Source organism: Periophthalmus magnuspinnatus, chromosome 9 (genome assembly GCF_009829125.3).
Source record: "Periophthalmus magnuspinnatus isolate fPerMag1 chromosome 9, fPerMag1.2.pri, whole genome shotgun sequence".
NCBI lineage: Eukaryota > Metazoa > Chordata > Actinopteri > Gobiiformes > Gobiidae > Periophthalmus > Periophthalmus magnuspinnatus.
This window is the reverse complement of record NC_047134.1, coordinates 19983651-19996113: the sequence shown is the minus strand read 5'-3', so window position 1 is coordinate 19996113 and position 12463 is coordinate 19983651. Positions and strand designations below refer to the sequence as shown.

The 12463-nt window shown below is 37.5% G+C and overlaps 2 protein-coding genes across 2 annotated transcripts in view; both read right to left on the bottom strand.

Moving 5' to 3' along the window:
• The window catches only part of LOC117375800 (sarcoplasmic/endoplasmic reticulum calcium ATPase 2), a 272725-nt gene that overhangs the window by 97097 nt on the left and 163165 nt on the right, over positions 1 to 12463 (bottom strand). The window lies entirely within an intron of this gene.
• cux2b (cut-like homeobox 2b) overlaps positions 1 to 12463 on the bottom strand; it is a 156987-nt gene that overhangs the window by 77423 nt on the left and 67101 nt on the right. The window contains exons 2-3 of the mRNA XM_033972704.2: positions 9935 to 10045; positions 4829 to 4876 (exon numbers count right to left, since the gene is read on the bottom strand). Coding sequence (XP_033828595.1) covers positions 4829 to 4876; positions 9935 to 10045 — 159 coding nt within the window. The remainder of the gene's footprint in view (positions 1 to 4828; positions 4877 to 9934; positions 10046 to 12463) is intronic.

Sequence of the window (12463 nt, the reverse complement as noted above, 5' to 3'; positions counted from 1 at the left end):
TGGACTACTTCTGGACCTTTGGACAGGTTGAAGGAACTAGGACAAAGTATGGTTGCCCATGTATGCGCACACGCACCACTGAAAGAGTCGCCATGTGCGCTAGCAGTTCTCATAGTAAAAAGCTGAACAAACTCCACATTGTAGCCTCATAATAAGCCCTCTCAATCACATGTGAATGGTAATAACAACAAGGGCAGTGACAGTAAACCTCCTAAATGTATCCTCAATGCCCTTGCTTGCTTATTCCAAAACATTGCAGTTGAAGTAAAGTTCCCATTAATATTCCCCATAAACTGTTCATAAAATTCAAATATTAAAAGATTAAAGGCACAACAAAGGCTAGTCAGCTTTGACATAATTATTGAATGGTTTTATGTTTTCATAAAGTTGCAGATATATATTGTAAATTAAATAATGTGTTTCATGCTAATTAGTAATAGTTGACACAAAACTCTTAAAGGGCCCATGTTACGCTGTTTTCTGATCTCTGTTACAATGTTGTTTCCTCATCACAAACATAACTGGAATTGTGGTTTGTTTTGTTCACATGTGTAACACACAAACCCTGCATATTTAGGCTGAGTTCTTCTCTCAAACAGAAAACACTCCACCTTGTCATATGGTGATACAAGAAGTGCTCCACTGTATTTTTAAACTCCATACACCTTCACTAGAATCATTTGAATAATTTCAGCCCTGGAATTCCCAATCTCTACTGAACTAAAGGTAAAAGGCAGCTGTTAATTTGAAAACTACCACTTCAGGACATCACGAGGTGGAACAGAGCGTTATGAGCTTTACAGATGTCGGCAGAGTTACAATACAGGGTTACTCAAGCATGTGTGAATGAAACAAAACACAACTCCAGGTATGTTTTTGATGCGGTAACATGGCTTAAAGCTCACAAGAATCAATTTTGTGTAATATAGGACCTTTAATATATTTTTTTCCCAAAATAGGCTGTCGAGATCAATCTAAGGTTAATCTCAATCGAATTAACATTGCCATTTCAATAGGCACAATTAGCAAATCGCAAAGACTGTAATTATTTAAGTAACATTTTTTTCTGCAAACAAAAAATTATCCCTCTTTTATTTACACCGCTGGTGTGTCTGAAAAACAGAGAATTTTCAGACAGCTTGAGATTCTGGTCTATTTCAAACCTACAAACACTTTAAGACAGAAACTGGTTCATCAAAAGGACAAAACCCCGAGCCATAAACAAAGTAATTTAGTCTACTCCATTCAGTGTAATGAAGAGTGCAGGGAGTGTTACATTGGAGAAATAAAACAGCTACTTCATAAGAGAATGTACCAACACCAGCGTGAGAGCTGCTCTGGATCCCAGTCTGCTGTTCATCTCCATCTCAAAGACACTAACCACTCCTTTGAAGATTGTGAGGTTCTGATCTTAGTCAGAGAAAAGAAGTGGCTTGAGAGGAGAGTTAAAGAAGCTATTTTTGTTGGGAAAGACAATCCTTCCTTAAACCTGGCCTGAGACATAATATCTCACAGATCTATGATTTCATCTTCAGACCCAAAGCAAACAAAAAGAAAAATAGGTGAGCCATTGACGGTTGAATAGGGTTGTTAAGGCTGAAACTGGAGACGATAGCTGTTTACAGTTAGCCCCTCCCTTCAGACAGATATAAGCCAGTGTCCACCAGTAATCTGACCAGAACTGAAGAAGCGGCTTGGATGAGCAACGAAACGTCTTCACTCTTACAACGACTTGTTCTGTTAACAGATTTAACTTCATCCTTTGCTTATTTATTACGAAAAAACTGCTAACCCTGTATTTCAGACCTCTACAAATATGTACTGAAACACATGTGATTCTTGTATTAGTTTATCCTTTTAGATTTCAGTCTTGTCTCAAATGTTAAATGCTCCTGGATGTCTTTCCAATGTGAACTTTTACAGAATCCTGCTAAACAACAGTTCTCATCAGAAAGATCACAATTACCTGGACCAATCAGCACATTACCAACCCAACTAATATTACTCTGACTCCATAGTTAAAACATGCCTTATAGCACTTATGGTTTACTTATCAAAGTGTAGCTTATGTATGCCAGTGAAAACGATACAGGAGAGAGAGCACTTGTACCAAGAGGCTCAGAGCTTTAAAAAAAAAAAAAAATCCTAGCTCATTATCAGCCATCTATTTTATCTACTCCGAAACATCTCTCGACTCCCAGTTGTCAGACATCAATGGTGCTCAAATTAATCCTGTGGGCTCCTGTTTGCACAATAAAGATATGGAAGGGTGCCTCTGATATTTGTGCCACTTTACACTTGGAGTAATTGAATTAGCACACAAATCAAGCCGCTGCATTGTCGGAGGGTTGGACTGAATGAGAATGTGCCTGCTAGAGCGAGCAGCACAGATTTACTCACTACTAGTTTGTTTACATGAGTAACTTAAATATTTCAAGGGTTTACTGCAACATTACTTCTTTGTTTTGGGGAATAACCATTTTTACTTCACTATAGAGATTAGGATTGTGTCACCAGGCCTCATAGAAGTTTTAGTTAGCCCAAGGTTAAACCAATGGAGGTTTTAAGCCACTGAATACTAAATTACCCAGCACCTTATCGGGATGTCCACAGTTAATCTTTTCTGTGGGTGTTTTTTTTGTTTTATATATATATATATATATATATATATATATATATATATATATATATATATATATATATATATATATATATATATTTGCATGTTTACACCCAAACTTAAATATCTATTACATGTAATACCTGAACTCACTTCTCCATAAGCATTTATAACAATCCATTTATAACAATCCATTTTATAATCCTCTACCCTCTATTGGTTCGAAATGTGTTTTGTTTTTTATTTGTTTGTATATTTTGTTTGTAATATGTGCGTTAATTTCAATTCTCTCCCTTTCTCTTTTTACACTGCCTATGTATTTGGATGACCACTCTATACTTCTACTTCAGTAATATCACAATACTCTCGCTTACCTACAGTTCACACCCACTCTACAGTCTTATAGCACCAGTAGGCCATGCTTTCTCAGACTGTCAATTACCAAACATTAAAAAGGGTTCTGCCAATAATCACCTCTCACTCAGCCCCTTTCCTTACTCACTGATGATGACGACAATGATGCTTTCAGGTTAGAGTTTAGGGGGGCAAGGCCAGACCGGTGGAAAACATATTTGCGGTATCATTTCCATACGCGCCGGTGCACAAATGTGATTTATGACCTTGGTTTAATGGCCAGAGCAGAGTCTTGGTGGATATCAGATGACTTTTCCAATATGGCCGACGTCAGAGGGGCCGCGTTGAATGCACCATCACAACAGGAAATGTGGGCTTGTCTCGGGCCAAGAAAATATGAGAAGGCAGATATCTGATCATCTAATGGCATGATAGACGCTACTTCACTTTGACAGAAAAGGCATCAGTCGATAGCGGCCAGATGAGGAGGCTGCATGGAAAAAGCGATGCCATGGATTTCTGCCAGTCTATACGAGATCATTAATTTGTATCATGGTGCATTGGAGTGTGTGTGTATGTGTCTGTGTGCGTATTAAATCATGCATCAAGGCCAGCTCCTATTTCAGAAAATGTATAAGAAAAACAATATAGCAAATAATTGATTCAAATGAAGTCAAGAGGCATGATTCGTACTAGATATGTTTACGATAAGGGAAGGGGGGGGTGCATTTTCAGTTTTTTTTTAAAGAGTGTTGCCTTAGCTTGCATTGCTACACTAAAGGACTTTGCCCCATACACATTGGAAAGCCAATGGTAACAGGGCTGTGCAATTAATCTTTAATCAAACTTTACTCCTATTGATATTCAATATTTTTGAACTGTTGATGTAATGCTTGGTTGGGGCTCAAAAAGAAGGCAGTGTTATAAATTTGAAAATAACCTCTGCAACTCCTTTGCATAGTACTTATAATAAAAGCGTTATCAGCACCTGCATTTTCATGTTCACTGAGAGCGCATGAATTGGGTGTATAGTGCCATTTCCTGCCAACAATGGGAAGTGCCAAATTTTTTAAATTCTAAACTTGCAGCATAGAAATTATCAACGTGATGCTCACAAGTATATGCTTTGTAGAGGTGAAATGATCCAGTGAAGATGTATGGACTTGTATGGAGTGAAGATGTAAAAAAAACATGGAGGAACACAGCTTGGGTTATTTTGTTAACATATTGTTCATATGTGTGTTCAGAACTACCTCACCAAATGGGATTCATTAAAGGGCCTGTACCTGAATTTTTTTTACATGTAATTTAGCAAAATCTATCCCACCACTGTACAGGTATATTGTATTAGCAGCTCATGAGGTCAAATTAAGTCAGCTGTGTACTGTCTGCATCTAATTAGAAAACATTTTATTGTCTGAGAATCAGGATGTTCTGAGAAAAGCATGCTCCGGCTTCTGAAAGTTGTGAAAAGTGCTTATAAACATCTTGGTGAATAATTATTCAGATATGCATAAAGTAAGGGAGAAATTAGTTTGGAACACTGCAAAGCATTTAAAATGAACTAGTTCTGATTTCCAAGTTTTAAAGATGGTAATTCATCCAAGCTCATCTAAGCCACTTCTTCAGTTCTGAGACTGAAGAAGCGGCTTGGATGAGCAGCGAAATGTCTTCACTCCTACATCGTTTTGTTGAGTTGACACATTTAACTAGATTTAACTAAACATCACATCATGTTTAAAAGCTCCAAAAAGCCTTCATAGCTTTCCTCTTTAACTAATCCAGTTTTAGTTTCGAGGCCAGCCTGAATAGTATTATGCTGTGAAAGTAGATGTACAAATATAGCGGACTCACCTGGGCCTGGAAACTCTTGAGAACAGGTGCCACCATCTCGCGGACTTCCTGAACACACAGAAAATAAAAACACGCACTCAGCTCATTTCATGTCTGCAGATGCTCCACCTGTTTAAGTACAGACCCAAGCAGCACAAACAGCCCCATAAGAAAAAGGAGAGAAGGTTTTAATGGATTGTGATGATGTCATAGTCCCAGATGGGGGCCAGAGCCAGTTTTCCCTATTCACAGGTGTCAGAATGATAACAAATTAGGATCGTTCATTCATTGTTTTGAATGGAAAAAAGTCCTCAAAATGCTGCATTTTACAGGAAGCTAATCCATAAGTTGAGTTCACGTTTTCTGAAGATGTCAGAATTTCAGATAGAGGGAATGGGCCTACATAACTTTACAGGAGTTTCTACATCTTTGGAAGAAATACCCAAACTTATGATCCACAAATGTTGAACCTACTAATTATTTGTTAGTGATTGGGTCAGCAAACTATCCATATTCATCTTATGGCTAAAATTGCTTTCAACTGACAATAATCATGCCTTTAAGGATGAATAATAGCACCACTTTTTAAACCTATGGTGGAAAAACAATTCAACTTTTGTTTATGTATGCTGGCAGAGGTGACGTTGAACTTCTTTGTTTCATCTGGTTAGTCCCAGTACTTGCAGAGATATTAACCAACACAACACGTCACTTAAATAGAAAATTCCACAATAGAGATCTGACCTGGGGGCAAGAGTCAGTTTTCCCGATTGATAACATTGTACTTTGCCATGAAATATCCAAAAGGTAAAAGCACAAATATTAAATCTCACAAATTCTCACAAATTTATTGAATTTTATTGAACTATAGAATGTTGTGCTGTCATCTGAAACCCAGCAATAGGTTACAAGGTATTTTCATTAGAAATGCCCAGAAGCCAAATCCACAGATAATATTGATGAACTAAATGAAATGAACTAAATCAATTATAGTAGTAGGATTAGTAGTAGATAGATTTAATATAATTACAAACCAGTGGATTAAGAAAATGTATTTTGTTGCTCCTCAAGTCAAGCAATTTCATATGTCATTTTATTATTACAAATCCTCTACTACTCTGTTTCTGTCGCCCATATCAACATCCTTAGAGCCAAACTAAGTTGATCTGAATCTGTGAGATTTTCCCAAACTTCCATTTGTAATTGTATTTAAATTAGATGTATAGATTTTAAAATGATTTGTTATTTATTTCATCAATGTTTTTTTTCTCTGACTGTGTCCAACTGAATTTTAATATTTGTCCAGTGGTACTGATCTAACCTTGAAGTCGGCAAAGACAAGGCTCCAATACAATTTCCCTTTAGCATTTGATTACCATTTCCAAATTTGAGAACAATGCTTGGTTTGATTTCAGATTTTAGAATTTAATGAGGTTGCGCTCTCAGATGGGGGCAGCAACCAATAGTCCTGTATCAATTATCTGTTATTTTAATGAAAAAGAGAATCCAAAACTATTGGCCATTTACTACATCTTACCTTGCTAAATGTATCCAACCACAGCAACAGTATTTGATATTTGCATAACAGGAATCCCAGATAACTGACCTAATCCAATTTAAACCGATTTATCAAAATTTGTGAACTACAATTTAGGTGTCGTAGTTCGAATCTCAAAGATCCCGATAACAAATCCATACTTGCGGACATTAGACACAGACTAGGAGAGGCTTTCAAAGGCAAGGGGTAAGAAAGAGCAAATATTAGACGTGTTTGGACGTTTACTCACTGGTTTCAACTAAGCAGTGATGATAAACTACTGTCCCTCCATCACGGACCAGCATGTGTGTTTCATTGTTTTGGACCACTATGTTAAAGTGAAAGCAAAACCTACCAGAGATTCAAATGAGAACAATTGTAACATGTCTGAAAATCTAATGATCAGCATAAATGTCACATATTTCTTCCTGCCAAAAAGTGTGGTTATGTATGATAGCCATTTTTATTAGCAGCTATAACTGAAAATTTTGAGCGTTAAACCTAAATTACCCGCTTAACGTCTCGCACTCCCCATTTCGGCTCTTTGACCTGTGTGTAGACTGGGACACGAGCGGTCTTGAATTCAGTTGTTTGGCACTCGGAGTGCTCTGTGCATGTAAATATAGTGAGAGTCTTTTTGCTGGTCCCAACAAAATAACATAATTAAATACTGTACCCTGCCTATTAAATGTTGTGATATCATCTGAACCTCGGCTTTACATCTGTGCGGGTGGTATCACAGTCTAAACCTGAAGAGCTTGAGTGGACTTCTTTACAAAGTGTATTTTTCCAGTAGCTGCTTTGGCCTGACGTGAGCTGCTACCCACCGCCTCAGGTAAAGGGATTGTGCTGCCATTCGTGACAGTCTGATCCAGTCTTAAACGCTAGTATTAAACCCACAAGATCACAGCGCTGTATCTCCTGCTCAAACTCACGCAGACTGCAAATAGCCCCCAGGCTCATTTAGTAAATATCTAAACGCTGCCTTTGACTTGAGCCAAGATGTCAATGTGTCTCGAAGAAGATGATAAGAAACGAGAGAATCACATCTAATATTCATACAGTACAGGTCTAAACAGAGGCAGGTAAAGTAGCCAAAATTTTACAAACATCACTTCAAAATAATATTACTCAAGTACAAGTAGGAGTCCTAGTTACTCATTTAAGAGTAAAAAGTATTTGGGGAAGTTACTACTCAAGTAAGAGTAATTGTATTAACTGTGTGGGCATAAGACCCGATTTATACACTGAAGTTGATGTAATTGGAAAGACAAAACATTAAATAACGCATATCTGGTATGATGCAAGGATGAACCACCAAACTGAGAAAAATTAAATCATATCTGAAGTAGTGGTGCCACAAACACAAATGTTTAAATCATTTAATATTCAACATAAAGCTTTTGTCACTTTACTCACAGTCGTCTTTACTCAAGTAAGAGTACTGTTACATTGTAAAATACAATACTCAAGTAGGAGCTTTTACCGAGCTGTAAGTCTAAATGGCATGAGTCTAAATGGCATGGAGGTGGGTTAAATGTGTTTCAAAGATTATGAAAATCTGTGCTATTAAAGATGACAGCTCATTTGAGGATAAACATTTACATTTCAGTTAAGCTATAATCAAAAAATGTTAAGTAATGCAACACTAAATGTAATATAAACAGAATTGAGAGGAGGGCTGGGAATCACAGGGCACATCCCATGGCATTTCTTTTTTACATAGTTCATAATAATAAAAATATAACAATATGGTAATGTTGTACAGGTGGGATGAGACGTGCCTTTTCATCCACAAGAGATATGACGCAATTTTCAAAAAATCAAAATTAAAAAAAAAAAGTGATAAATGTATCATATATTTTCTTTTTATTGAACATTTTACCTCATAACTTGTTTCATCAATTATTTTCAGTAATAGCATTGGCTGCAATCCAAATTATTATTCCACTGCACCCTTCCACATTCTAATATAATATAACCTCTGCTGGTGGTAGATTGGTGGCAACCCCACAATATCATGATAATCAGTATATTGCAGATGATACCCCATGAAATATAATAAACATTTTTTTTATTTTTTTTAGTATTACTTTGTGAAACCACAGCATGGACGTGCCACTTGCTTATGTGTGAATGTCGGACTGGTGGAAGGTTACAACCACCAAGTGTGGGGAGGCTGTCAATGCCCCTTTTGGCTTATGATGGACTATGTAATTAAACAGTGAGGTAACACTTTATAATAACTACACTTTTAATAGCCTGAATAATGCATAAACACTTAATTCACAATGAATAAATAGTTTGCTACGAATGATTTAGGTTTAGTAACTACTTCATTAACAGCCTAACCCCTTAACCCTTTAAGGACTGAGCACACTATGGGCCAGTATAGGTCACCTAGACTTTTATATTTTTGTTAGCCATAAAAATCATATTAAAGGAAGTATCAGAATTTACTGCATTTTTTCACACATCTACTTCTATTTTACACATCCATCCATATGTTTTCTTTTATGCATCGAATAAATGACAGGGAAAATCCCCACAGCACCCGCGCTCTCATTCGTCACCTTCGCGGAGCAACAGAGGCAGATTCCCGTAACTGACGGAAAAATATTTAAATAGCCCCGTGCCTCCGCTTTGAGACGCCATTTGAATTTACTTGAGAGCACGACTGGTTGCGGAGTTACGCTGCTGGAAAGTCTGCATCCGCGCTCTATCGGCGACGATAGCCTTCAACCCTATAGGGTTAAAGAAAACATATTGTGTTTATGTCTCCCATACAGAATCTATGTCACACATGGAATATTATAATATAATTCTGGACATTTTAAATTTCGATATTGATCTAAAATGACATAATAAAAGAAACAAGGTCGCTGCCGGACAATGCTGTCCCAACCTCCTATGGATAGCTCCAAAGCACATTAGTAGCTTTGTTTTTATTTTTTTGTGTCAAAATGACTATGCAATGCCAAATTCTATGTGTATCACCATTTCAGTAAATAAAATTGGAAAACAAAGTACAGAGCAGTGGGTGGCTGTCAAAACGGGGGTAGATTGGAGCAATGAAGACAGAAGAATAAAAATTACTCAAACATGCGCGAATCACTCTAAATACAACTTCGAGTGGGTGAATGAGGGGAAATGACTATAACATGGTTAAAAGCTCTAAAAAGTCACTTTTGCATAAAATGCCTCCTGTAATTAAGTAATTACTAAGCCTATTTGTTCATTATCCGTCAAGTAGAAGTTATTATAAAGTGACAGCTGTAGAGAGATGTTAGAGAGATAAAAGGAATATGCGTATATAGCATAGTTTAAGAATATAGTCTCAGTTAGCACATCCTCCCGTAAAATTTTAAGATTCTCCTTCAAGTTTTTATACCTTGTCTACACATCATGATCTGCAATCTTGGCATTTACTCAGAGTCAGGAGTTATTTGCCTGTTTCCGTCTGGGACCCATTGAAATGATATTAAGCCCATAAATTCAATAGTAAAAAGTTGTATGGATTTGCCTTAAGTGCAGACAGCTCTGACTTAAACTGGTGAGTTAGTGGTGTTATTGTGTTATTCGGGGCTCACCTCCGGGACATTTTTCTTGAACTCTCGGCTCAGTTCCACCAAGTGCTTGTGGGAATGTTCACTCTCCTCCTGTCGCCCGGCCAGCTCCGACGCCACCGAGTTCAGCTCCCTCTGTAAATCACAAAAAAAGAGAGAAATTAAATCATAAATTAATGTGCAGGATAGGGGCTGAGAAAGATATAATGTACAGAAATGTTTAAAGGTTCACTATGGAATTTTTATGATGACATATGATCCACCACCTGCTGTTCACCATGGAGACATTAGTGCTTTGCTGAGAATGTTCCAAAATGTAACTAGCCTATCGCCATAGAGACAAGCAAATTACTTCACCAGGCTAAGTTACAGGCCAGATCTGTGGAAAGGTGACCCTGCTCATAGCAAGAATACACATTTTTCAAGGTATGTGAGCTAAGTTGAATGCCATACTGTGGAACATCCTAGGCAAAGCAATAACATCTTAATAGACACAAGCAGGTGGTGAACCCCTCACCAGAAATGTTACATAATGAACTTTTAAAATTTGCCACTAAAAGGACAAGAATGAAAATAACAGTAAGTTGCTGAAAGACACAACAATACGATTAGAGATAGACCGATATATTGGGCCAATATTTGAACTTTTTAGCGTATCGGCTTAAATCTCCAGGACAGGCCGATATTTAGTTTTGGTCATCTTCTGTCTAAAAAATACACACAAAGCTCTACATTAACACTTAAATACAAAGAGATAACTACACAAAATGTGACTACAGCTCTTTTATAGGTTTGTGGTAAAAAAGTGCTTTAATAATAATTTGAGGAATATAATCAAAATCAGCCCTATATATCAGCCCAAAAACATCAGCAGATCCTATCGGCCATCGGCTCCTCTGGATTATAAACAATCAACATCAGCCATAAAAGAAAACCCCATATCGGTCAATCTCAAAATACTGTGCAATGCTGCTATCTGGGATTGAACCACTACCTGGAAGTAGTGGGTCTCTAACTAATATTACACTGACAGACAGAAGTCAACCTAAGCGCACCATATTACCTCACCACCAATTCCATCTTTCACAACATAAAAATGAAATATAACAATACATTTGTCAGTAAAAATTTTGCATGATACAACAGTGAAGTCAGTGGAGAGTGAGGGAGGGCACCTGGCCAAATCTCATCCCGTAACGCTCCACAGTGCACATAAATAAAAATACACAGCTGAATATTAACTATGTAATCCTTCATGATCTCACAGCAGTAGTACTTACAGCTAGCCCGGGCCCATAAATAATTAAGCCCAAATAAATCCAATGGCTACAGTAGCAGAGGCCTTTTAGATAATCAGTATTTGAAGTAATCGATACACTGGGTATGGAGAGAGCAGAGAGGGAGGAGAGAGGGAGGGAGGAAGGGAGGGAGAGAGGAAATGCACAAATGTCTTCAAAAACAACACAGCAAACTCAATAGGTGATTTTAAAAGCATGGCCAGGACCTCATTCGAAACAAGGGTCAAATCTATTTCCATCTTTTCGGTCCTTCTCGGGGTAAAACATGGATTTATTGATCCCGCAATGATTTTCAATTCGGCAGTAACAACAAAAAACAAAGTCATTAAGGTCCCAGCAACATCGACTGTTTGGATTTCAAAAGGAAAAGAAGATGTGGTCAAGTAATGGCAACTTTCATGTGTGAATGTGGTTAATAAATATTACAAAATTACTATATATTACTAAAAGCTATCCACAACTTGTATTTCATAAGCCTACAATAGCCTTCTAAAACTATACAATCACAACTACTAAAACCCAGATGTATAACACTGAGGAGTATTTATATAACTATGTACTACTACTGCTACTACTGCTACTACCACTATTACTTTTACTATAACTTCTGTTGCAACTACCAACAACTGCTCATTCAAGCTTGCTACATAAATGAGGACAATGTAAACCAAAAATGTATGTAGTCATTTAGAACACCAAATAACCATGATGCACTTCAAATCAAAAGTAACCCAAGTAAAAGTATCTGAAGTACTTCCTTCCAATAGACTCCACCCTTTGACAGTGTGTCCGATGCAGTGAGCCATCATAGGAGCCTTGCATTCATGCTGGACTCAGCTGCACCCACCACCGCACGCCATCCACAAATCCGATATTATCGACCCGTCATCCAATTCCCGAGTCTTTCAGCGAACAGGAAAAACGCTACTCTCTTGTACTGAGAAAGCAAGCCTCGAAACAAACATGCACATTTTCCTCATTTCAAATCCTGCATATACAATAGAAAATGAGAGAGGAGGGATTCGATTACCACTGTGAATTTATATATGAAGTCTGCAAATTAAACTGACTGTGTTTTAATTAATGTGCGGTCTTACTTAAAGCCAATTGAATAAATCATCACTCAGGGAGAAAGTGGAGAGAGGAGAGGGTGAAACGTGAAGCGCGGGACCTGTGGGGAGGCACAGGCAGACGGACACAAGTGGGCTGTTAATTGAAGGGCTGCCGGTTCAAGTCCCACGACCGACAAAGATCA